General features: G+C 39.1%; 1 protein-coding gene across 5 annotated transcripts in view; it reads right to left on the minus strand.

Annotated features, from left to right (window-relative positions):
- RALGAPB (Ral GTPase activating protein non-catalytic subunit beta) overlaps positions 1–26,756 on the minus strand; it is a 67,071-nt gene that overhangs the window by 31,994 nt on the left and 8,321 nt on the right. For 3 of the 5 annotated variants that reach the window (XM_042461995.1, XM_042461994.1, XM_042461993.1), the window contains exons 6-14: positions 24,784–24,915; positions 23,756–23,934; positions 20,089–20,237; positions 19,734–19,950; positions 8,835–8,870; positions 6,659–6,860; positions 3,769–3,936; positions 1,345–1,459; positions 516–663 (exon numbers count right to left, since the gene is read on the minus strand). In XM_042461995.1, coding sequence (XP_042317929.1) covers positions 516–663; positions 1,345–1,459; positions 3,769–3,936; positions 6,659–6,860; positions 8,835–8,870; positions 19,734–19,950; positions 20,089–20,237; positions 23,756–23,934; positions 24,784–24,915 — 1,346 coding nt within the window. The remainder of the gene's footprint in view (positions 1–515; positions 664–1,344; positions 1,460–3,768; positions 3,937–6,658; positions 6,861–8,834; positions 8,871–19,733; positions 19,951–20,088; positions 20,238–23,755; positions 23,935–24,783; positions 24,916–26,756) is intronic. The other 2 variants (XM_042461997.1, XM_042461996.1) reach the window with 1 other exon arrangement.

The raw sequence follows: 26,756 nt of genomic DNA on the forward strand, positions 1-26,756 counted from the left end.
GTTTAGCTAATGATGAGGAATGCTGGAAGCTGTTGTACAATTATATCTGGAGGGCCATACAGTGCCGACTCCTGTTGTAAAGAGTTATCCTATCACATAGCTCTAAGCTCTTTAAGGCTGAAGGGCGGGGTATAAATACCATAAATAAATAAATAAATGGTGCTACAATATAGCTCTTGCTCAATCTGGGTAACTCCTTTGTAATGGAGACAAGCCATTCACTGCCTGTCTGCATCAAAACCATTCTCTTGACTTCCTTCTAAATATCTTTTGCATCCTGTATCTGCCTCTTTGTCAAGTCCATGTTTTGTCCCACCCTGATGGTATTTCGCTGATACTATCAACCATGCAAACAACACTGATGGCTTGAAGTTTATTTATGCTATACCTACTGCCACTTGTAGTCTTTTCCGTTCTGAGAAACTGAGCTGTCAGTATTTAGGCACTTCCTATTATAAACCCCGAACTACCAAGGGCAAGCAGTTTCAAAAGTGAGAACAAACAAAAAAAGCAACCTAGTATCATCTGAGTGTTGTTGGGATCTGTTTCTGTCTGCAGTGCTCCTATTAGTATATTCACAAGCCTCAGCTTCAAAGAAAGGAAAGTTACTGGTTTATCATATGATGAACTGTCGTCATTGCTGAATTTTCCTTCCAGAACAACCTGAAAAATAAACACAGTTTTTATTATCTATAGTAATAGAAATTAGAAACTAGTAGAAGCAGTATGTCTTTCTTCTACAACTGTAACAGGTATCTGATATACTTATGTATCAATTTTTTAATTAACCCTTACCATCACCCTGGGAAGGGAAGAAATTGGCACAGAAAGAAAACTAAATGAAGCCAGTAAACAGAACATAAAACTGACCTTGATGTACCTTCAGCAAAATAAAAACAGCAAACCAGTGATGCGTAACTAACTTATCACTTAATGAAAAGCGAACCAGTTGATGCCCCACATAAACAGATATTTAGACTTTTAAAATTTGCTGTTACAAAGCCTGTGTCATATAGTACACTGCTACCCCCGAACATAAACATACAAATGATCCAGTGTCATGGCAAGAGGACATAACTGTGAGGCATGTGGTTTTCCAATTCTTGATATGTTTTATCCTAAGTATATGTAAATCGATGCAAGAACCAACTGTTGGTAGTATAATAACAAGATTAGTAATAATAATCTGTTTTGTGAATTAAAGTCTCTCTTCTCTATACTCAATTTCATTTTCTATTTTCATTATACCCAAGTGCTCCATCCTAATTGCTGATCTGAAAGTACAACAAATAGAATCAGGTTAAAATTGTACTAAACATATCTGAAAATGATGATGTTGATTACCTCTGATTTTATTGTTCCAAAATGATGGGGAAGTGGCAACAGGGAAAGTAAAATATTGATAGAGGCCCTTCTTAGTTCTGTGGGATTTACATATGTTTTAAACTTCGAGAGTTCCCTGCAAAAAAATAATAAATAAATAAAAATCAGATTTGAAAACATTATTTTGCAATCAACTAATTCTGTTTGAAAGAGAAAAAAATGCATCCTATTACATTAGAAACCCACTTCCATCAAGCCCAGTTTTGGGCACCTATAACAGGAACCAGTCCAATGTCTGCATCGGGGTATTCTGATGTTCTAGTATACCAATACTTCAGGTGTGCAGGCAGACAGCCATAAAACCCTTATTCTGCTTCAAACAAAAGGATTTATAGGCGGAAAACAGACCGCCCATTTGGGGCGTGCTACACCTGCCCCTTTCCCCGGGGTATCGGGGCCTCAGTGTCCAGAGCGGCAGCCGCTGAGGCCCCGATCTGCTGCTTTTCAGGCTGCGGGGAAGCGGCAAAAGGCCCCTTCCCCGCAGCCTGGAAAGGGTTGTCCTTGGGGCTTCAAGCCCCAAGGACACCCCGTGGCAGCGGGGAGGAGGAGAAAGGGGCTGCTTGGCCCCTTTCTCCTTTGGTCTGCTGGGCACAGTCATGTGAAGGCTGCGCCCAGCAGACCAAACCAGGAAGGAGCTCCGAAACGGAGCTCCTTCCTGCTCCGCACTAAGGGCGCACTAAGTGCCCTGGCGCGGAACGACAATGTCACGTCCGCGCCGCCCCGTATAGAGGTGGAATGGCTGCTGCCATTTTGTGTGCGCAGAGCGCGCACTAGGCTTAGGGGGGTGCGGAAGCACCGCCCCTTTCTAACCCTAGTACGCTCTGCGCGTACTTTCTGGCCCATTTGTAACGGACCATAATACCTGTCTTTATACTGAAAGTCGAAAAGCAAGGCCTTTAAAATGTGTGCTGAGACTATGGTTGGCAGGTTGGACATGAGACAGGGCTCTTGTAACTTTAATCTTGAATGGACTGTGCAGCAAGAGAATCTACTGTAAAGTTCTGTCAAGGCAATCAAAGGTACCTCATCTTCCAAACCCCAACCTTCAGCTTTCTCCCAGGTGAAGAATGGGGGAAGAGGGTTTCTGAGGAGACCTGAGCTATCTTCTTGTCACCAGCAACTTTAGCCCCCCCCCGACCCCCACTCTCCACTGGCCATTTTGGGAGGTGACAGCTGTAAGTGAAAGTTGGGGTGACATTAGCCTTTCCTCATACCTAATCTGGCAACTGTAGCTAAAAATAAAACAACTCATAATTGGTACACATTTGAAAGCTTTGTACTTATTACACAGATGGGATAATGTGACTTCTGGAAGAACATTTGAAGCTAATTTGATTCTTAATAAAATACAAAGCTTATTGGATATCCAAGCAAGCAACTTGGCAGAAGGACAGAAAGTAGAGATAAATAAAACAAAAGCAAAATTAGATAATTTCTTATGGCCAGATACAGCCTGCCCCCACCTCTGATAAAGGGCATTTTTTTCTGTAACAATTCAGTTGTGAACAAGTTTAGCTTTCTGCCTATTATAAAATTTCTGCATATAGAAATTATTTTAACCACTAGCCTACTACATTCTATAAAATTATATGCAGTTCTTTGTTATGTATCTTCATGCTGCCTGTGTACCAAATCAACTGTAAAAGAACTTTTAAAAAGAGTTTAAAATATTATTTGACTCCTTTTGTTATTTTCAGTGGGGCAGAACAAAACAGATGTGGATATCACAAATCTACATTTCTGAAAAGTATTTCACACAACATAAATTGTATGCTGCATGACATCTACGAGCTAAAAGAACTTTACCACTAAAGGAAGATGCTGACAAGTCCTCCGTTTCCTTTTTCTAACATGGTTCTCTGCTCTAAATAACTTTCTTTGGTGCGTTACAGACCGCCATTTAGGACGCACTCCACGCGTCCTAGGGTTAGGAAGGGGCGTCCTAGGGTTAGGAAGGGTTGCCCCTTCCTAACCGGCCCTGTTCCCAACACGTGCAGAGCGCGTCCTAAATGGCAGCGCCCATCCACATGGGCGCTGTCATTTTTACGTCTTGGACGCACAGCATCCAGACGTGGCACACCGGAAGTGATGCTGCGAGGGCGCACTTTGCCCCTCGCGGCGCCACTTCCGCTTTTTGAAAAGGAGCGCCATTTCAGCGCTCCTTTTTTACTGCGGCTGGAAGCATCGCGGTCTGGCCGCTGGGGCTTCCCCCCGCAGCGAATGGCGGCGGCGGCAGACCGCCCGCTTTAGGGTGGTCTGTAACGCACCATAGTAAGTTGCCACCTTGGTCTACATTTTTAATTGTGTAGTCATAGCAAAAAGAGGATTTCTAAAAATATTCAGAAGCTAACAACTAAAACAAATATATGCAATACACATATTTACCTGTCAGGCAAAATAGTTTCGAGTGCTGAAATGAAATAAGGAACTAAGACATCAATCCCTTTCAGGTCACAGCAGAACAATGCAGGAGAGTTCAGAATAATACTAGCCAGAACCGGGTGGCAAATGGAATCTGCTATCTGCAAACCCTGAATTAAAAGCATGTAAAATCTGGCAAAGAAAGACAGATTTAGTGAGTTGTAATAAAGAACCATCTGAACCTAATATCACTGAGATTTGGTTATTAGCAAAGGAAACATTCAGCATTTACATTTAAATATAATAAGGATGTATGTACCATATCTACCTTTTTAATTACGAAGTAACAGGTTGGACAGCATTAGTGAACAGAGAATGCTCACTGTATCTCAGAGGCAGGGAAGAAATCTTTCTAACATTTTAAAATAGAGTTTTAAAGCTTTGATTACAAATACATGTTCTCCATGTAGGCTGCTAGAATAAGACAGAGTACATGCATGATAGAAGGGAGAATCCACAAAAGAGAAGACCATAATCTAATGCTCTCTGAGAGTGTGTGGCAGGATCACAGAGATGATTAAATCTCTTGATCTGTCTTTGTTTTTACTGACGCTACTATTTAATTACATGTATACCACCAGAAGCAAATACACCACTTGAAAATGTTTACAGATCAATAATATGGAATTGTAGCCTAACTATGCTAAAGGCACCAGGCCTTGTCTGATCTTGGAAACTAAGCAGGATCAGTCTTGGTTAGTACTTGGATGGGAGGCCACTAACAAATACCAGATGCTGTAGGCTATATTTCAGACAAAGGAACTGGCAAAACCACCTCTGAGTATTCCTTTCCTAAGAAAACCCTATGAAATTCATGGGAGTCACCATAAGTCAACAGGTGACTCAAAAGCACATATGCACACACAATAGGGAAGAAGTGAAATTTTTAAAAAGCATATTTACATGAAAAAATAAATACCGTATTTACCGGCGTATAAGGAGACTCTTTGAGTCTGCCTTATGCGCCTTTTTTTACCCCAGAGACAGGCGAATGGCATAGCCACCTCCCTGTCTCTGGGGTCCTTGTTGGGTCCTCTCCCAGCCATCCGGCACTCGCGCCAGCTGGAGGGGGCCTTTCTGGAGGCCTGAAGCAGGATCCGCGGCAACTGGGCTCTCGCTGCCATTTTTTTTTCAAAAGGCGGTGGGGAAGCGGCTCCAGAGCCAGCAGGGCTGAGACAAAGAGCTGGCCCCTTACTCCTCGGCGCTGCCGCCGCTGCCACCACCACCGATCCACCGATCCTCCAGCGGCTTCAGAAGTCCTCCGCTGAAGCCGCTGCAGGAGCAGAGGATCCCAGGTGGCAGCGGCAGCTTCAGCGGAGGACTTCTGAAGCCGCTGGAGGAGCGGAGGATTTCCAGTGGCGGCGGCAGCAGTGGCAAGGAGTAAGGGGCCGGCTCTTTGTCTCGGCCTGGCCGGATCTGGAGCCACTTCCCCGCCGCCGCCTTTTGAAAAAAAAAATGGCAGCGAGAGCCCAGCCGCCGCAGATCCTGCTTCAGGCCTCCAGAAAGGCCCCCTCCAGCCGGCGCGAGACCTCCGTATAGGAGGCCAGGGATGCTGCCGGCGGGCAACTTGGGGGTCACCTTATACCCCCCGGCGCCTTATACGACGGAAAATACGGTAAACATCTCATCAGTTTTAAGTGCAGAATTACATGCTACATGGAAGGCAGAGATACTACTAAAATTGTATTATTAAGCAGAGTTTTCTCTTAAGAGTTCTCTACTTCTCCCAGCGTCATGTATGAACATCACAAATATCAGTTGGTGATCATGTTATATGTTATCCTACCTGCAGCAAACAATATCATAAAACAGGGAAACTGCACAATAGAGTATTACGTCAATAATATGATGCCACGTATTAGAGGAGAATAAAGGGAAAGTTCAATATGTATGTGCAGTTTCTAGTAGCCATTTCCATCTACAGTGGTACCTCGGGATACGAAATACCCAGGTTACGAAATTTTCGGGATACGAAAAAATCCCATAGGGAATTATTGTTCCGGGTTACGAATGTTTTTTCGGGTTACGAAAAAACTTTTGGTGCTTTTTTCGGCTTTTTCGCACGGAATCGCGGCTTTTCCCCATTAGCGCCTATGGCAATTCGGCTTACGAAGGCTTTTCGGGTTACGAAAGCGGCCGCGGAACGAATTATTTTTGTAACCCGGGGTACCACTGTACTATTAAACCTCGAATGTCCCTTATGGCCTCTAAGGATTTTGAAAGGGAATTTTGTCATGTTTTGGGGCCTCTAGTTTATCTCTCAATTTTAAAAAGGCCTCTTAAGCGGCCGCGGAACGAATTACTTTCGTAACCCGAGGCACCACTGTACCTGTAACATGCAGTGTTGTTGAACATTTTTAAATATTTCAAATAAAGCATGTCAAATGCATTGCCTGTTCTTAGTCAAACATGCGCATTCCCTCCATAAGTGACATCAAAATATACATATGTGAAAAAAGTGTTATGGGATTCCATGTTTATGTCATACAGAATAAATGCAGATAATGAGACCAGCCATATTATATCCACACTCTTCTACTGTCAGAGTGTTTAAACATAATTGAGCAGCTGCTCCCTGTGCGCCACTGCTCTTGCACAAAAGTAGAGGAAGTCCTGTATTTTATTCAACTTAAAAAATTCTAAAACAGTGAAATTCTTCTACCCACCCAATTTTGACTAGTTATTAAATATATAACATGCAAAGTAGCTTAATCATCAAACCCAAATTCGCAGAATACTTCCTTATTCATTTAATCAAAATTGGGTATCGGGGGCATGAAGGAACTTTTAGAATTAACACAGATATTTAACTGCATATTCTTCCAAGATTATTGTTTAAAAATCAAATCAGTACCGGGATAAGTAGGCTGGCAATATATCTTCCCCAGTCTTCTTGCTACAAAATATTCTACAAAGTGTTCCACAGGCCTCTGCTCTGCCTGATTCATAGTTGTCTGAAAATTCGCCTGCATCGAACATGGGATTGGAAGCCATAGTGTCTGCTGACATTTGTGATCCTTTCCGGCGAAATTCCACACTAGCTTGTGTTGCTATAGCTAAAACAAAAAATGAAAAGCACAAAGTTTCATTACATTTGTCAATATGCGGAATAGGCTCATGGGATCCTAGACACAAAGATCAAGTCAAATTTTAGTCATCATAAAAGTCATTAATTTGTTACATTTGGATTGCTGCCTCTGTTTATAAACCATTTAGGGAATATATGACTATGTCTGCAAGCAATGAGAAGTTATACCCCTTGTGGAGACACATATCAACTGCCTCCTTCAGCGCTCTAGGAGGCATTATTCATGCTGCTCTAGCGGAGGTCTCTGCTTCATTCAAATTTACAGCAATGCACATCAGCAAGAGATCCTTCAATGAAATCTCTACAAATTTTTTTCATATCCATGTCTTTCATTTTCCTAGATTTCTCTACTAATTATTAATGAGCCCAAAAACTGGTTCTGCCACTTCAGTCATACAAGTTCCTCTTAATTACACAATTATCTCCCTTTATCTTTTGTTACTGTTGTGAAGGTATTACTTCTATGTTGCTGAAGCTAAGACTACATTTATACAAGCTCCAGACACAGGAAAATACCAGATTACCATGAAAAATGTGTTTAAGGAAAGTACTGAGTAGCATATAGAGTGATTAAAAAATTTTATGGGTAGGCTTTTGCATTTTTTCTTTAACACCACTTCAAGAACCCTAAAAGGGACAATTGCCAATGAGGAGTAAGCATTCTGAAGGAAAATGGATAAGGATCCAGAGATCCACAAAGAAATACTCGACACATTTGAAACCTTTTCCCTTTTCATCAATGGCTCCACATGCTCTACTGGAGGCCACCTCTTTGGCATACCAGCTGGAGTGGCATTTACAAGATACAAGAATGACAGTGGAAAGACAGGAAGATGGAGCTTCCTGGATGCATGTGGAATTGTGCCCTGGATCTCTTTGGTGTCAAGGATTAAGGACAAGAACTGATATATCTATTAAATGATACATCAGGGGGCTAAAGGGGTTGGCTCTTTGCTTTCTTTGTCTATATTTCTCTCAGCAGAAGCCAATTTTCATGTGTTTATAATTCTGTGCTGTCACCCTGTACAAACATGCAATTGCTTCATTCTTTCCATCTCTCAGTCAGTAAGAGGGTGCTGACAATAAGAATACTTTTTCCCTACAGGTTTGGAAAATTTCCAAGAGACAACAGTTAGGTGCTTTGACATGTCTAGAAAAGGTGAACAGTTTAAGGTTATTATACAGAGACATGTTCACAAAAAGGACAGCTTGATTCCACCAGTACTAAAGTATCTAAATCAACTCAAATCTATGACATTTGATGAATTCTGTACACAAAGGGGAAAGATCATTTGTTGTCTGATCCTAAGCATACTTATTCAGGAGTCTCACTGAATTAATAAATTTTAACCCCAAATAAGCGCACACAGGATTGATGCCTAGTCAACTGCAGTCTTACAAACAGAAGCTCTACTTATGTTTTCAATGTTCATTGCAAATTGGATGGATTTACAATTTAGAAAAATTAAGTCAAGGTCAATCATATTTTTAAAACAATAATTTCTTCATTGATTTTTTTCACAGCATAAGCAACTAAACCCAAATCTTTATGCGTCTTCCCATGAGCCATTTTTGTCCTGAATAAGCTATCCAGCAAAATTTAAGAAATTAGAAAAAATACTACATGCAAAATGCATACAAATCAAAACACTAGTTTTGTATAAAATAAGCTTTAAGAAAAAAACACGGTTAGTGCAAAATCCTTAAATTCATGACATGATCACAGACTAGAGTACAGAAAATGATGGGATTGATTCAGGCAGATTAATTTGCTTTTGCCAACAATCTTCCCCATTAAAGAAGCCACACACAGTTACTTTTCCTTCCCATGTAAAGAGCAAAAGCTACAAAGGATGATGATGATACAAATTAAAAAATGAGATTATGCAAAAAAGAAAAGAACATGACTGCAATTAAAGAGAAGCTTCTAGTTCCTACTTACAAGATTTATAAGAAAGAAGAATTTGGATAAAAGATGCTGCAAGATAATAGAAATAAAATGGAAACAAATCAAAGGACAGCAGTAGTTATAAAATACTTTAAAGATGGTGAAACTGTAATAACAAGTTAAGCAGCTTTCAGGTTTTTGAAAAACAGATTAAAAGCTTATGAACTAGCAGGCTTGTTAAACACACAAGAAATCAGCAGTAGGGTCCAAAAATTAGGATTTCATGCAGAACTATCAATAAAAGTTAGAAAAATATACTGCCACAGGGTTAGGTTTGAAAATATAGTACATTCAGATCTTTAGAAATACTGTCCAGCTGGGGCAGAAATTTGCTTTATTTCATGAATCAGCAACTGAAAATCTAGGGGTGGGAAAACATAAAATGTTCTAGTAATGATCTTACCACCGCCTTATAAAATATCCTACATTTGTCTGTTTATCTGCAGTTTCTATAAAGGAAAGTAAAAGATGGCCCAAACTCTCCCTCTAAGTTAAGGAGATGTAAGTAGAAATACAACATTTAGTGTACAAATTTTAACTCGTTTGCCATTATTTTGTGGAAAAGTGAAAGGCGGAAGAATGAAATTAATTCTGGAAGCCAACAGTCCATAATGGGGAGTTGAACAGAACAGATAAAAGAAAACTAGGCATCTTGTTTGGCACCCAGGATCACCCTGAAGATCTTCCCCATTATATAGCCAACACGTTCACAGATATGAAGTATGGAGGTACTATTGGTTTTGAATTTAACTTAAACTCAGATATATTGGCTCCATATGCACTGAATCTGCTTCCACATGGATCAGTGTAATCACAGTTGTGTTAAAAATGGCCCCAACTTTTATGGGCGCCAGTACCAACACTTTTTGTGAAACTGCTTTCACAGGTTTTGTTACCATCATAACAACCACACTGCTTACATAAAGTGTGAAGTGGAAGCTGGTCTCTCTGCATTCTATCAAAAGGGCCTCCTGGAAACCTTAGGATAAGCTTCTAAGGAACAAAAAACAATTGAGGCAAGAATATCCCTTCTCTCTTCAAGGGTTCTGAAATCTGTAGCTGCTATGAAAAGGTGTTTTTGTACATTCCATATTTTCCTTGAGAGAAGATTTTTTTTAAAGACTTGCTACTCCTTTTACAGGAAAAAAGGCAATGTTTAATTTACAACCTTTTTAACAGATTGTCAGCAACTGCATGTGCATTCATATATAAAGTTTCCAAAACCTGAAAAAAGCAGGGAATTTTCCAGTCTATTTTTGCCATGAAGCAAAAAGTATTGCTACATTAACGTGTTTTTTTTTAAACTACATGGCACATATATATCCAGATGAGTAGATAGATAACACAGCAAAGTGATGAAATACTGAAGTACTGTACATCCTATAAACAGGTTACTGAATTTTTCCAGTTTAGCTTGGCAGAAACAAAGCTCAACTCTTCTCACTAAATTAAGTCTACTGGAACAAACTACTGATTCAATCTTAATGAGAGAGGGCAGATGCTAGTGTACACATAAACTAACAGACTTTAAAACTATGAAGCAAAAGAGTCAGGTATTCCTAAGGTCAGAAAAGAAAACCCATAAATCAGAGATTGGTAATACTTTATTAGCATCATCTAAGTGTTGATAAAGCAGCACATAGGTTGTGTGAGATTTTGAGATTTCCAAAATTTTTCAACTGGCATGATACTACAAAAATATAGGAATAAAAAAACAAACCTGTAACCCAAAAATCTGGTCTGGTGGATTGGTCTTTGTGTATAAGCCTGCAGCTGCAAGATGGTTATACTGCAGGCTCAGTAAAGAGAAGAAGGCAGAAGTATCAGCATTCAGTTTATGGGAATACAGAGTTAAATTACTTCTTACTTTCCGCACCAATTGGGGAGTTGGCTGATGCATCAAAAACTACTCCTGGATTCCTAAAATGGTTTAGGGAGTATGGAGCAACCTCAGCACAGCTGTAGATACTAAGCTCTGAAACACAGCTAGCCACTTCCAAAGTGGTATGTGGCCTGAGCTCAGTAATGGGCTGAATAAGGCAAATATACTACAATAAAATGCAGAAAAAATGGAGGTGTTGTTGGTCAGCAGAAAGTATGGTTTAGGCCATGGGATTCAATATGATCTTGATGGGTCTGCTCTCTCCTGGGATAGCTACTGAATCTTCAGGAGGCAGCAGTTCCAAGGAGCATGCTTGTACAACTACATTTATTACACCAGCTGCAGCTCTCACTCAGTTTGATTGGCAATAATTATTGGCACATCATAAAGGCTACTGCAATATACTCTACACGGAGCTGCCCTTGAAGAATGTCCAGAATTGTCAACTGGTACAAAATGCAACAGCTAGGCTGCTAACCAGTGCACAATTCTGTGAGCAAATCACTCCAGTACAAAAAATGTGTGGTGCTGGCCAACTATGTTCTGGGCTCAATTCAAGTTTATGCCTGGCTATCTATGAGAATCCTTGTCTTGGTATGGATCTATTCACTTATTAGAATTAACAGGAGTGGCCCTTATGAATACACTTCTTCTTTTCAAACATTTAAGAAAGCAGCATTTCCCTATGTCACACAAGATATGGAATGCATTTTCTCTGGAATTGGCACCCACTCTCCCATAGTAGAAAACGGTTACTATGGTTTTCAATACTGATTTTAGTGTTTTATTATTTTTAGACATTTACTGTTATTTTCTTAAATGTTTAAGCTTGTTTCAGAATGGAAGCATAGAATACAGAAATATCTTTTGAAGGGGCATAGTGAGCACACAGCTCGACATGAAAATCTGCTGACAAAAATAAGAAGACACAAAGCTCTATTTTATCTTAAAAGTTTAAAGAAAGAGGGCTAAATTACTGCAATACCTCCTTAGCAGGATTTTAATCTCTATTTTACCTTAAACGTTTAAAGAAAGAGGGCTAAATTACTGTACTACCTCCTTAGCAGGAGACCAGTACATTATTACTCTTAACAATTGAGAGTGAAAAAGAATAGACGGAACTAAATGTTATGAGCTGCCAAATAAGGATCATGAAATGGATTAAAGAAGTAATGTGCCATATGAACCCATGTGCAACAGGTTAGGGCTGTGCATCCTCTTGCTGGACCTGGGAGGGCCCCATCTCCCTCATGCCCCATCATATTATTTTTTTTAAGTTGAAAAATGCCCTTGTCCTTTCTAGGAACTGGGGACAATTTTTCTGAAATTTCATGAAGAGGATGCACAGCCCTGACCTGGAGAAATTGCCAAGCCTGCCCTAGGAACTCAGCTTTACCACTACCATATTTTCCGGCGTATAAGACGAATGGGTGTATAAGACGACCCCCAACTTTTCTTGTTAAAATATAGAGTTTGGGATATACTCATCGTATAAGACTACCCCTCTTCCAAATCCAAGGAGGGAGCAGGCCAGTGGCAATCGCGCTGGCTGCGGAGCTCCCTCGTGGCCTCGGTGGAGGCCTGGGTCTCTGCAGAGGCCTGGGAAGGAGGAAGCAGGCCAGCGGTGATTGTGCTGGCTGTGGAGCTCCCTCGCGGCCTCTGCAGAGACCTGGGCCTGGAAAGGCGGGAGCAGGCTGGGCTTAACCCGGAGTATAAGACGACCCCCAACTTTGGAGAAGATTTTCATGGGTTAAAAAGTCGTCTTATACATCAGAAAATACGGTAAATGAGTAGACCATGGAGTTTAAAGAAGTCATTGGAAAAGTTACTTGTTTTGGACTATAACTTCAAAAGTATCTAATTCTGGATAGAGGATTCTGGGATTTGTGCGCCAAACAAGCTTTGCTTCAATATCAGCAACTCAAGGCATCACACAATCTCCTGCAAGGTACAGGTTCTCAAGATTCCAAGCAGCCTATGAAAAGTCAGTGTCCCAAAATAGGGGCTGTAATAGAGCATGGGGGCTCATAGACAGGCAGAGTGAGCTCACAGTATGGCTGGACTGTGCTACAGAACAGAAACCACCTACAAGGACTCAGAGGGTAGTCATGAGAATAAATCTCAAGGACAAACAGAATAACAATGCCATTTAAGAGAGGAGAGTAAGAAACACATTGGTCAGGAAACATGGACCAGGCTTTAGGGAGTGCTATGAATCATTACAAGAAACAAGATGAGAACCAAATGAATTCTAGATCTGTGAGAATTTGTCCACACTAAGGCTGACAATTTAGAAGACGGAATGCGGGAGAACAAAGGGAACCAACAGTTTGACTTTGAGGAAGGAAAAGGAACCTTAAGATTTCTGGCTAATTGACTGTATTAAAAAAGCTGATTAAGCAATACAAAAGCCAACCTTGTGAGAGGAAGAGGAGTTGGTGGTAAGCTTGTATTTCACATATTCTTATGCTAAAATAAATTAGTCTTAAAGGTGCCACAAGACTCATTTGCCTTCCCTCTTTTATACTGACACAGACTAACACAGCTTTGAAAATCTTCTGCGAAAAGGTATGCAGAATAAAATGGGTACTTTAAGAAGTTTTTCAGCCTTATGATCTGTTTTATGACAACAAAATCAAAGTTCTGTGGCAACCTGAAGACTAACAAATTTATTATGGCATAGGTTTTGGGTTACCTTATGCATCAAATGAAATGAACAGCATCTGTGAATGCCTATAATAATGTAACAGATTTGTTAGCCTTTAAGGCACTATAAGACTCTAGGCGGTTGCTCCTTTTTACTATAGACATCACACAAATCAATTAACTAAAAGGATCATTTTGGCCCCAGAAGCCATAAATCCCTGCTTCATGCCATTTATCCAAGAACTTCAATATTTTCTGTACAGGATGCCATAATTTCAATTCATTTTAAAAGTCCTATCAGAAATCTCAATCACAGGAGCTCAATACTGTAGTTGCATTCAACCAGATATGACTAAAGCACTCTTACATACATTCATGACAGCACTACCTTTCTTTCGTAGTGGGACTGCCTGCTCCTGTGAGGCGAGAGGCTATGGTTATGGCAGCAGGGCTTCTGATAGGGGTTCCTATGTCAGATAGGCTTTCACTGAGGAGCCAGGCTAAATGTGCCGAACAGTTACTGGGCAGCAGCAGTAGTGGGGGTGACAGTGGCAGAGGAATTCTCAGAGAAAATGGCAGTAGCATCATAGCTAAAGTTTATTAGTTCTGCCCAGAGGAAGGCAATATAAAACACTTCAGAAGCCTTCTACCTTGAAAACTCTATGATAAGACAGTCCAAAACGAAGCAAGAGATAGTGTCAGAACTTGAGACTCCCAGATCAGAAGGACTCTGCAAGCTACTGGAGAAAAGTACAAGATAAGTATGAGTAGTGCTGTGACTAATGACACAACTGGACTCAAGCTGAAAGAATGTTCAGCTATTGAACATTGAACATTGAAGGTTAAGAGGTGATATGATAGCCCTGTTTAAATATTTGAAAGGATGTCATGTTGAAGAGGGAGCAAGCTTGTTTTCTGCTGCTCCAGAGAACAGGACCCGGAACAATGGATGCAAGCTACAGGAAAAGAGATTCCACCTGAACATTAGGAGGAACTTCCTGACAGTAAGGGCTGTTCGACAGTGGAATGCACTTCCTCGGAGGGTGATAGAGTCTCCTTCCTTGGAGGTCTTTAAACAGAGGCTGGATGGCCATCTGTCAGGGATGCTTTGATTTGGATTTCCTGCATGGCAGGGGGTTGGACTGGATGGTCCTAGTGGTCTCTTCCAACTCTACGATTCTATGATTCTATGATTCTATGCACTCAGAGGTGAAAGGAAAGTCTGTAACTGCACAACACTTATTACGGAACATGGAATATGAGGCAGAAGAGGAGGAAATTGGAAAATTCTACATTGGAGTTCAGGAGGTAGCTGATCACACACCAAAACATGTTACAGACAACTGGAATGCAAAAGTACCAAACAGAGTAGAACCAAACATTATAGGAGAATTTGGCCTAGGATCAAGAAATGACATTTTGTGAAGCCAACAATTTGTTCATCACAAACACATTCTTCAGGCAACTAAAGAGGCAACTGTATACATGGACATCACCTCATGGCCAACAGAGAAATCAGGCTCCATTTTCTCTGAAAAAACAAGACCAGGAGCAGATTCTGGCACAGACCATAAACTGCTAATATAAAACATTAAAGTAAAGTTAAAGAAGAACACCAAATCAATAACTGTCCCAAAATACACAACACCCATGAAGAACACCCCTGTAGACTTTAAAGAAAATTAAAAAATAGATTTACACTATTAAGCCCTATTAACTGGGAGACAGAAGAACTTTGGACTGAAGCCGGGGATACTGTCAGAAAGGAATGCAAAAAGACACATCTGCAGCCAAAAAGAAAGAGAAGCCTCAAGGGATGACAGATGAAACTACTGAAGCAGTTAAAAACAGCAGAGAAGCAAAGGTAAAAGGGGACAGCAATAGGGTTAGAACCCTAAACACAACTATTCAGTGATTTGTGTAAAGGGGCAAGGAGAATTACTATAACTACCAGTGCAGAAAAGTAGAAGACAACAACAAAAGAGAAAGAACATGAGACATCTTCCACAAAACCCCAAATTTCAATGGGAAATTTAAACCAAGATAAAGCAAATACATCTGAGGCAGTTCACTGAAATCTACAAAACCTCATGCTGCCAATTTTTTTCTTTCAGTTACTCTCAAAGGTGCTACAAGATCTCTCTACCAAGAGAAGGAATGTTCTTCAACCATTGGAGAACACACTATATGATCATGAAGAAATAAAAAGCCGATGGAAACAGCACACTGAAGCACTATTTATTTATCATAGAGATGAAAGGATGACAGATTCATTCACGTAAGAATCATTTGAAGATGAATGTACAATTCTAGAAGGTTAAGTGGAAGGTGCACTTAGAGCACTTGGAAAAAATAAATCACTAGGAATAGATGACATAATAGAGCTGCTTCAATCCACAGAGACAGAATCTAAATAAACAGTTCTAAATAATCAGTCAACATATACCGTATATACTCATCTATAAGTCTAAAAATGTATGCCCAAAAATTGACTCCAAAATCCCAGGTTGATTTATTTACACTATGGTCACTATGGCAATGTGATAGCAGCTCTTTCAGATTTCCCCATGCGGTGCAGAGAGTTTATTTCTCTCTGGAACCAAGCAGAAAGAGTCCTTGATGATTGATTGCTATTGCTTTTTGTTTAAGAGTCCCTCTCCCATTCATGCATTTGGCTGAAATGATGCAAAAAAGTCTCTCTTGCCATATGCACACATACACACACTAAAGGAGCCTCCAAATTTTACCTTCAACCTATCCATAGGTCATGGCAAAATCCTTAATTTTGGCCTCAAAACCTGACCCTCGACTTATACATGAGGTTGACTTATCGTTGAGTATATACAGTATATGGAAAATAAAACAATTGCACACAGATTGAAAACATTCGATATACATCCTACTCCCCAAACCAGGGATCGCTGTATCCACATGACCACTTCATTATTCTCCCACACAAGCATAATGAGGCTCAAAATTCTACAATGAAGACTTTTATCATATATAGAGTAAGAAATGCTAGATGCCCATGCTGGGTTCAGAAAAGGAAGAGGCACAAGAGATCATACTGCAAACATATACTGGATAATGGAGAACACCAAAGAATTTCAGAAGAAAATACAGTCGGCCCTTCTTATACACGGATTTTTTATACATGGATTCAAGCATACATGGTTTGAAAATGTTCAAAAAAAGTATAAATTTCAAATATCAAACCTTGATTTTCCATTTTTTATAAGGGACACCATTTTGCTTTGTCATTATATTGAATGGGACTTGAGCATACACGGATTTTGTTATACACGGGGGATCTTGGAACCAAACCCCAGTGTATAACAAGGGTCCACTGTAAACTGCTTTAAAGATTTAAGCAAAGCCTTTGATTGTGTAGGTTATAAAAAACTATGGATGGTTCTTAAAGAAATTGTTTATCAGAGCATTCAGTTGTCCTAATATGTAACTTGCATTTTGTTAGGACAGAATATGGGGAGACAGAGTGGCTTCCAATTGGCCAGGGGATCAAGCAAGGCTTCATTTTATCACCCTATCTCTAACCTGTATGCTGAATGTACCATACATAAAACAGGATTAGACTTGGAGAAAGAAGATACGGAAATTGGAGGAAGGAACATCAACAATTTAAGATAACCAAATGATACCATACTACAGAAAGTAGCAAAGGCATGAAACAATTACTGAAGAAAGTCAAGGAAGGAAGTGCAAAAGCAGGTTTACAGTTGAACATTAAGAAAACAAAACAAAATTGATGACTACAGATGATGCACATTATATTGAGGTAGACAATAAAAACACTGAAATAGTCAAAGATTTCCTATACCTTGGATCAGTCATTAACATATCATTAAATACTAAGGTTAGAATTGTCCATGCCATGGTATTTCCAATTTCTATATATGGCTGGAGAGTGAAGACAGCTGATAGGAAGAGAATCAATCCATCTGAGATGTTATGCTGAAGGAGAATTCTGCAGATACTCTGGACTGCCAAAAGGACAAAGAAAAGGGTCCTAGAGCAAATCAGGCCTGCATTCTCCCAAGAAGCAAAGATGGGAGTAAAGTAAAGTAAAGCAAGTAAGTGAGACTGTTGTACTTTGGAACATTGTGAAAAGACATGACTCACTAGAAGCAACAATAGCTCAGGAAGGTGAAAAGCAGCCTACATTCCAGATGGATAAACTCCATCAAGAAAACTATAGCCCTGAATTTGCAAAACCTGAGCAGGCCTGTTGATGACAGGGTGACTTGGAGTCAAGACAATTATTTCCTACATATGTAGGAACAGACTGGCTATAAAATTTTAACAGAAACTACACAAACTTGCTGGTATTATTAATCCCAGCTCCTACCATCAGTCTTTGCTGTCACTAACTGTTTTATTCAAATATAAATAATGCAGAGATTCTTGCAACCAGGAATCAACTCTGACATACTTTGCCAAGTATTATTGTTTCTTATCAGTACAACACAAACATACACATTTCCTGCAGTAAATGCATTTAATCCAAATAGTCAATTTCTACAATCTTAGCTCTAAATATGGAAGCCAGGAAAACAATGAGAAAACAAAACATAAAATTGGTGTGGCTATTAGGAAGATTCAAAAGCTACAAGTTTACAGAACCCTTGAAGGAAATTTGCTATGTGATATTTTTTAAGGACATAAGAAAGAAATTCCACCATCCTATCATGTTCTCAGGCCTGCATACTGGGGGAAAATAGTCTTATCTACATTTTATAGAAATATTTGACCTTAACACAAGAACTGATTTTAACAACTATGTCTCTTATGGCACAATTCAAATACATAGGCATATTAGTTTGGATCAGTATGAAAAGGATAATGGAGCACCTTTGAGACGAAAGAGATTTGCAGCCTGAGGCTACATCATCAGATGCATGGAGTGAAGTGCCTATGGGTGAACACTTATACTCATGAATGAGCATGTGTGTGTGTGTGTGTGATTAGTAACAGCAATGCAAAATTGTGCATCTACAGTAGTGGTAAAGTGTCAACATCAGCTTTAAGGAAAGTCTTTGGAGACAAGAGGATGGCATATACCACATTAGGTATGAGCAAGTAACTCTAACGTTGTGAGTGATGTGATTTACAGAGTAGATGTGCGGGCAGAGTTGGCATCTGGGTTTCTGGCAAAGTCTTGTACCTGTCTCCCAGTCCTTGCTGTGTTTCCTTCTGTAGGTAAATAACTGCTTGGGATTGTGTACAAGACCTTGCCACAAAACCAAATGCCAACTTTGCCCATACAGTGGCTCAGGAAATAACATTGCAGGACCTAATTACATCATTCGCAACATTAGAAGTACCTTCACTTGCTCATCTTTTAAGGTGATATATGCCACCCTCTGTCAACCTTCAGCACTCTACACTGGGCAAAGAGGCCAATCTCTCAGCCAGAGGATAAATGGACATAAATCAGAAACTAGGAATGGAAATACACAAAAACCAGTTGCAGAACACTTCAGTCTCCCTGGACATTCCATCTTGTACAGCAGTCATTGAACAAAAAAAAACAAAACCCTTCAAACCAAGATTGGAAAAAGAAACAGCAGAATTGGGATATATCCACAAACTCCAGTCCATCAACCGCAGGTTGAAAAGAAACAAAGGTGTCCTGACAAACTACACATAACACTAAACAGCCCAGACTCAGGAAGGCTTTTTTGGCCATTTTATCATAACTCCTTTCTGGTTAGTAGCCAGCATCATACTACAATCCAACAATTCCCTCCACCATTCATATGATTATCTATTAATCTTGCCTTTAGGCAATACTTGTCCTCCCACCTTTGTCCCTAACACCCATCCTTAAAGCTGAACTTGTCACCTCATGAACATACCCACAAATTTTGCATTTATATTACTATCCACACAAACCCCTGTTCATTCATAAATATAAATGTTTTCCCATAGGCATTTCACTCCACACATCTAATGAAGTAGATTCAAGCCTTCCTTGGAGGTCTTTAAACAAAGGCTGGATGGCCATCTGTCAGGGATGCTGTGATTGTGATTTCCTGCATGGCAGGGGGTTGGACTGAATGGCCTCTGTGGTCTCTTCCATCTCTACAATTCTAAGATTCCAAGCTTCAAAGGTTTATGCTACAAACTTTCTCTCAGTTAGTTTCAAAGGTGCTACAATATCCCTTTGCACATGTCCCTTATGTTAGGGTTAACAGCATAATATTATATAGAGTTAATATAACATTCAATATTAATCATGCTGCTTCATCAGATTTTTATTTTTGTTAGCCACACATGTTAATTTGCAGGTAGGAAATGCCAGCAAACAAAGAAGGCAATGTAAAAATTTAATAGGCAATATTTACCAGTCATACTGCTGTCTCTGTTTAGTCCATTATGAAGCTTACAATGAACAAATGCTGCATCAAATAGCCATGATCCAAAAAGGTTCAAGATACTGTTAACCTTTGGCCTGTGGGGAGCTGGGAGAGGTCTAGGCTCAGAACTGGTCTGGTTTGGACTAGACAGTGGAGAAGTAGAGGATGGCTGGTGTTGAACTTTGGAAGTATGAGCAGTGGTAGCCTGTTTGAATAATGAGAAAAATCACCATCTGATTAGAACTAAAAACAAGTCTTAAGACTTAGTCATATTGGATTATGTAAATATCATCAGTATTACAGTATATGAAATATATTTGTTTTACTAAACATAGAGGCTTACTGTGCTGTTTTTCATTGTTCCCTTATTCACAGTTACAGCACGATGTCTTCGGTTGTGAGGAGGTGTTGTGTTGACAGCAGTAGTCTGTGGCATGCTCAGTCTGTTTACTGGTGTAGGTGGAGCACTATCTGCTCGAGGTCTTGAAATACCTGAAAAATATAGAGAACTTCAGCATCAAGCCTTTCTGAAATCTCAAGACACTGGGGATTTAAGCAAGATGTTCACATAGCTATTCCTCCCATACCAGCACCAGTGCTTTAAAAAACCTTGCTTTAGAATCTGTTTTCTACTAAGATTGGAAAGTGATAAAGGAAAGCATCAAAGTAACTACATGTAAGATTGCTGGTTACCTTTAAAAGGAGAGAAATATGCATATTTGAACCTAAAAGGGGGAGAGTAAGAGAACAACAAAAAACAAAAAGCCACTTTTTTGGTCATATTAATAGCCACTTTTAATTCACAATGATGTAGCAAACACAGGCTGCAATATTTAAGATATATATATTTAGTTCAGTATTTGGTCACACATGTATAACACACTGATTATCTATTATGAGTATCTATTATGGTGTAGCAAAAATACTGCAAAAATCAATACCATCTTTGAAGCAAAAAATTATAAAAACCAACACTTTATCTCTGAATCAATTATCATATGGGAACGGAACAATAAAGAACTGCTACTTAACCTAGACTAAAATGTATCATCTGTTTAAACAGTTGTTTTTAAATTAATTAAAGTACCTGAACACAGATTTCAACTTCTTTAGGAACTCTTAACTCATTTGCCCCAAGACAAGGATACAAACATAAGGATGATTTGTGTCAATAATTATGTAGCAATAGCAACACACACCTCTTGTAGAAAAGATGAGAACAGGGTAAGAGCTAGTGAAGTTTTGCGCTGCTCTACTATCTTTGTGGCAAGCTCTCAAGTTTTTAAAGAATCATTGGAGCAATGTTCCCCAAACCATTGAAGTCACTGGCAGTACAATCCTACACATGTTTGCACTCCTAAGCACTAACACTAACTGGAAGTAAATCATGCTGAATCCAATACAATTGACTTCTAATCATATTGGATTCAGCATGATTTACTCCCAGTAAGTGTGCACAGGATTACAGCCTAGGAGTACTCACTATGCTTGTGCACTCCTCTCTATCTCCCTCCCATGTACATTATATCATTCTGTCCTCTTTCCAGACTTAACCAGGTTGGATCTAGAGAAATATGGAAGGAATGGGACTGATAGAAGCTCATTTTCCCCACACCCCACACCCCAACTCCCAAAACACACTTCCTCCACCAAAAACTTTCCAGAGAGTCTGAAGAATGGCTAAATAATATAGCTTGTGGTATCAAGGAAGCTGAAAGGATGGTCTAATCCTCAATAGGAAGAGGCACCTTCTACAAACAGAAAAAATTTTTGTCCCTTTTTCCAGACAGTTCTTTGAAAACAAGATTTAACATGCTACATCTGCTTTTAGGGGAACGTTAATCATGATACATCAGGAACACAATCTTTCAGTAAATCATCTACAATTTCAACTCTCAGACACATGCCACAATTTAAACAGATCTACTTTCACAGACAATATACCAAGAAGAACAAAATCTTAACCAATGAGTAATTAAAGGACAATCAATATATAAGTGTGTGATTGGCAGTACTATTCCATCTGATGTGGTACCATAATTGAAAGTGAACAGTTATCACAACTGAAACTGTGCTATTAGTTCCATCAATATAAAGAAGCAGTATTCTGTTATAAGGAAACATTCATCCAAGAGTTCAGGTTTAATTTTTTATTAAATGTTAATTGTATTATTTCTGCATTATTAATAGAGTTCTCTCTTACTACAACAAAGTTTTAAATATCATTCTTCAAAACATTAGAAGCACGCTATTTAGTTTACTGTATTTTTAGTTATGGTCTATCTCCTTCACAGTCCATTTTCATTTATTGTTAGGTGAACCAGGTGAATAATTATAAAATCAGAGAACTGGAAGGCAATGGCTGATGTACATATCTCAGTCTATTTTAAATTATGAAGAAGGTAGACATACTGCATCTAGTCAATAGCTTTGTTTCTACTTGTTAATAAACAAGGCGGACATACTTGTTTTAATCTTTGGCTTCAAAAGGTTAATGAATTTCAAGAGTATTCTTATGAACTCTTTTAAGTGGTAATTTTGCTTCTCATTTTGCATCTTTTTTAAGGTTAATGGCAGGGAGCGCTAATGTTTTTGCAAGAAATCAGGAGCTGCACAAAGTGAGACAGGGCTGATACACACAGATGAAGAATCAGAAATTTTACAGTTGTGTAAGAGATATCTTACGGACAAAATTTCAGCAGCAACTATAAGTGCAAAAGCACACTATTATTTGGATTATGCATATATTTTGTCATAACTATGAAAGTTATGCAACAAAGTAATTTAGAGATTATAGGCATGTTTGTTGTAGTGAGAGAGACTTATGGCTGCAGAAAGTACTAAGGATTAAAGTTGTTGTGTTTTTCTTTTATTAAACAGACTCTTCTTCATTTGAACATCTATAGTGCATTTAAAAATACATAGCCCACAATTTTGCAAGCAAGCCCATTTTCTTCTTGAAGAGTATGTGAATGCCAACAACAAAAAGGATTCTTAATGTAATGGTTTATTTATTTATTATTTTATTTTATGCCACTTTGATCCCAGAGCAGGACCCAAGGCAGCCTTCACAGAAGGAAATCAATAAAAATCTATGGTGCATTTTAAAAAAACAATTAAAATAGCCACTATTAAATCACAATTATTGAAGAAAATTAAGGATCATTTTAATAGTTATTAGCATGACAGAATACTGCAGCTTTCCAAAATTTGTCCCTACCCCCAACCTCTTTTAAATCATCACCCATATGCCCAGATTCTTGCCACCCAGGGGAGCGTAACAAGTTGCAGTACCATATTTAGATAATCTTTGACACCCACTGGTAGTAAAGTCAGCAACTCCTAGAGAAGGAAAAAATTACATTGCTACTATATTATGCACCACAATTAAAAATGTTACAGAAATGTTGTATCATTCTTCAAAATATGAGAAACACACTATGTTGGACACTTCAGCACACTTCAACAAAATGATATGTATAATAGTTATTAAAACATTTATAGTTTCACATAAGAATAGAAATATTTTAATCAAACAAGGAAAATGCTACAATCCTTTAAGAAAAATATATTATAGTAAAAAGCATAAATCTGACTGCAATGCATTTTGCTGTATGTAACTCTTCAATAGCAGTCAGCAAGACCAGAAAGTCCTAAACATTACAGGGTCACCCTTGAAAGAGAATAAAGGAGGTTTGTGGGCAAGAGTCTAGTGACCTGAGTAAGTCCCATTGCCATAAAAGCTGCTTATATACACTCTGCTTTTGACTCTGAAATCAGATATGCAGGAGGGACAAATAGTACCAGAGCTGGGAGACCAATTTGATCTGGAAGCAACCAACTGCCAATTGATACAAATGAACATATTTTAAACACAGACAGTAACAAAGAGAAAATCAAGATCAATACCAGTTCTGCAAGTAGAAAATACATCAATACAGAAAGTTAAAATCCAGTATTTTTTTTATGTTGAGGCAAGGCATCTTTTCAATTAAAAATGAAAATGTTACCTAGAAATGCGTCCACTAAGCAGCTGATACCACGCATAGCACGAAAGAATATTTGAGGCAGATGTTTAAGGCAGGGATACTGATTCAATTCCTGAGACATTCCACTCACATTTAGAAACTGTTCCTGAAATTTGGGGGTAGAGCTTATAATTGCTGGATTACTCAAATCCACAGGATTACTACAAAAAGGGAAAAAAGATTGTTTAAATCATAATGTATTTGTATATGTAAAAAACCCTCCAACCTACAATACAACAAATATTTCAAAGAATAGGGCATACTGCTACTTATGATAAAGGTTCCTTTAAAGAAGGGCTGGGAAAAGTGCAATTCTACAGCCACATGAAAGCCCTTGGGGTCCCCAGTTCAGTAAAATAAAAAATAAAAAATGGGGGTGGGACTATTAGTTTAGAAAGGAAAGCAAAACTGGCCTAGGGACCTTGCTTTAAACAAGAACTATGACTTCAGTTGCAGGAAAGCAAAGGGGAAGCTTTTTTATAAAGTTAAATTCACTAATTATGACATATTCCATCAAGAATATTAAGTGACAGCGTCACAAGACAGCATGTAGCAGCAGAGGCAAGAAGGCATTAAGATACATACAGTGAAAGAGTTATTAGATGGGTTCAATATGTGAACCTGCTAAGCAGCTGAAGGGGCACAACTGATGGATATGAAGAACAGAAGATTTGTTTGAAGCTGACAATGAAATTTTCAGAGTCCAACTACTCAAGAGTCTACTTTGAGGACAACTGTGTGGTAAGATACAAAAGCTTTGCCTCAAGAAAAATATTTCAGGCATTGGTTTAAAACATTATTTCCAAATAAATACATCTGAAAATAAATGCAAACACATGAAGATATTGATTCTACTATATTAACGGATATCTGTTACTAACCTACTGGGATCATTCTGTGAATTCATGACAGTTTATTCCAGCAAGTCATGGACCAAGAGAATACATATTATAACAGATTTGTATAAATGTACTGTCAATACTGTATGCCTTTTTTCTTGTGTACAGTACCTTAACATATGTAAAAAGCGAAACCAGGTTTGAGCAACACACTCATTATCCATTTCAGGAGGTATCAGACTTCCATCTTCATCAGGAATTTTAAAAGGTGGAAATGACGGTCCATATGTAAAACGTAACAATCTGGAGGACAAGTCAGACTGTCAGTGATTTGTGGCTTTATAAGATTTAACTCTAACTCATCTATATTTAATTATACATTATTTTCTGAATAATTCACTTACAAATATGAAGTCACTCAAATGTTAAACACTCCATTTATCCTTCATGAGCGTTTCTATCTCAAAAATGTCAGTGTACACTCTTGGGAATGTGGAGGCCTAGTGGTCAAGACGCCAATTCTGAGGACTTGAAGATCAGAAGATTCACAGTTCGAGGCCTGAGTGATGCATGATGGGGTGAGCTCCTATCACTAGTCCCAGCTTCTGCCAACCTAGCAGTTCAAAAGCATGCAAATTCAAGTAGATATACAGGTATCTACTTTGGTGGGAAGGTATCACTTTGGTGGGAAGGTAGCATTCAGTACAGTCATGCTGGTCATATGACCACTGGCCGTAGTCCTTGAACAACGCTTGCTCTTCAGCTTAGTAATGAAGATGAGCACCACCCCCTACAGTTGGTTACGATTAGACATTCATGTCAAGGGACTACCTTTACCTTTACCCTCTTTTACTTTCAGACCAAGTACAACTGCCAGACGTTCTTGAAGACTAAGCAAATAAAGAGGATATCCAAACAATGAACTATCAGATTATACAGCTACATGAGAAACACAATGTCTTGCAGAATTCACACACCCCTTTTCCTTACCAACAATTTTGTCCTTTTTTCTTGGTAAAACTGCTTGTTTTTCCAGATTCAGACCATTGGTAAAAGACAATTTTCAAGTCTTGTCACAGACTGTCAATCAAACGGAAATTTAGGCTTTAACTAAGATGTAATGGTTCTTGTTTCTAAACCAGTCCCAGTCATAGAGCTGTAACAGACCGCAGCTTCAGCCGCTTCAAGCCAGCTTGGGGGCTGGATTCTGGCTGGACTGAGGCAGTGGCGTATGGTTGCCGTGGTCCCAACCTGGCTCTCGCAGGCGTGGCTTGAACAGTCTGTTTTCCCCCTTACTTTGGCTTTGTATTTAAGGCCATTATCCTGCTAGAAAATGAACTTCTACCCCAGGCTCAGGTCCCTTACAAACTGAGGTTTTCTTCTATAATTCCCATGTATTTAGCTTTGTACATCTTATCCTCAATCCTGATCAGTTTCTTAATGTCTCCTGACAAATGGCAACCCCACAACATGATGTAGTTTTTCATATTCCAGCTCTGAGTAGTTTCTCCACAACCTGATCCTGCATTTGTTTTGGTAGCTTCTTGGCCTTCATCACCCCTCACTCACCATAGTACATTTTTAGAGTTTTCAAATCGTAGCCTGACAGTCTCAAAGTCAAATTCCATCCAGGGTAAGTCAAATGTCATACAGACCCCAATATTGTATACACTCACATCAAAGTAAAATAAGGAATGTTTTAACCTCTAGATTGTACGCCATAGGCAGGCTTTTTATATATCCTTGATTTTATTTGGTTTTTGTACAGCGCCATGTACATTTACAGCGCCTTATAAATAATAATAATAATAATAATAATAATAATAATAATACAATTATGTCTACTCATAATGATCAGTTGCCTAACTAAGGCCTGAAACAAGACAGGCCAAAAGGGCTGCTGTATGTTGGCGTTTGGGGCATAGTGTTTACATGACGCATGCCCCAAACGCAGCTGGAAACAGCGTCAAGCCTGTCCTAACCCAGAAGAGCCAGGCCAAAAAGGAGCAGAAAAAATGTTCCTTTTCGACAAGCCAATTCAGGACCGTGGCGGCCTGGATTGGGGCCAGGCACATGCAGTTGCTGCAGTCCTGCAATTAGGGCAGGAGCGGCCTCTGGCCACTCCTTTTGCCCCGTTTGCTTGA

This window comes from Sceloporus undulatus, chromosome 4 (genome assembly GCF_019175285.1).
Source record: "Sceloporus undulatus isolate JIND9_A2432 ecotype Alabama chromosome 4, SceUnd_v1.1, whole genome shotgun sequence".
In the NCBI taxonomy this organism is placed as follows: Eukaryota; Metazoa; Chordata; class Lepidosauria; order Squamata; family Phrynosomatidae; genus Sceloporus; species Sceloporus undulatus.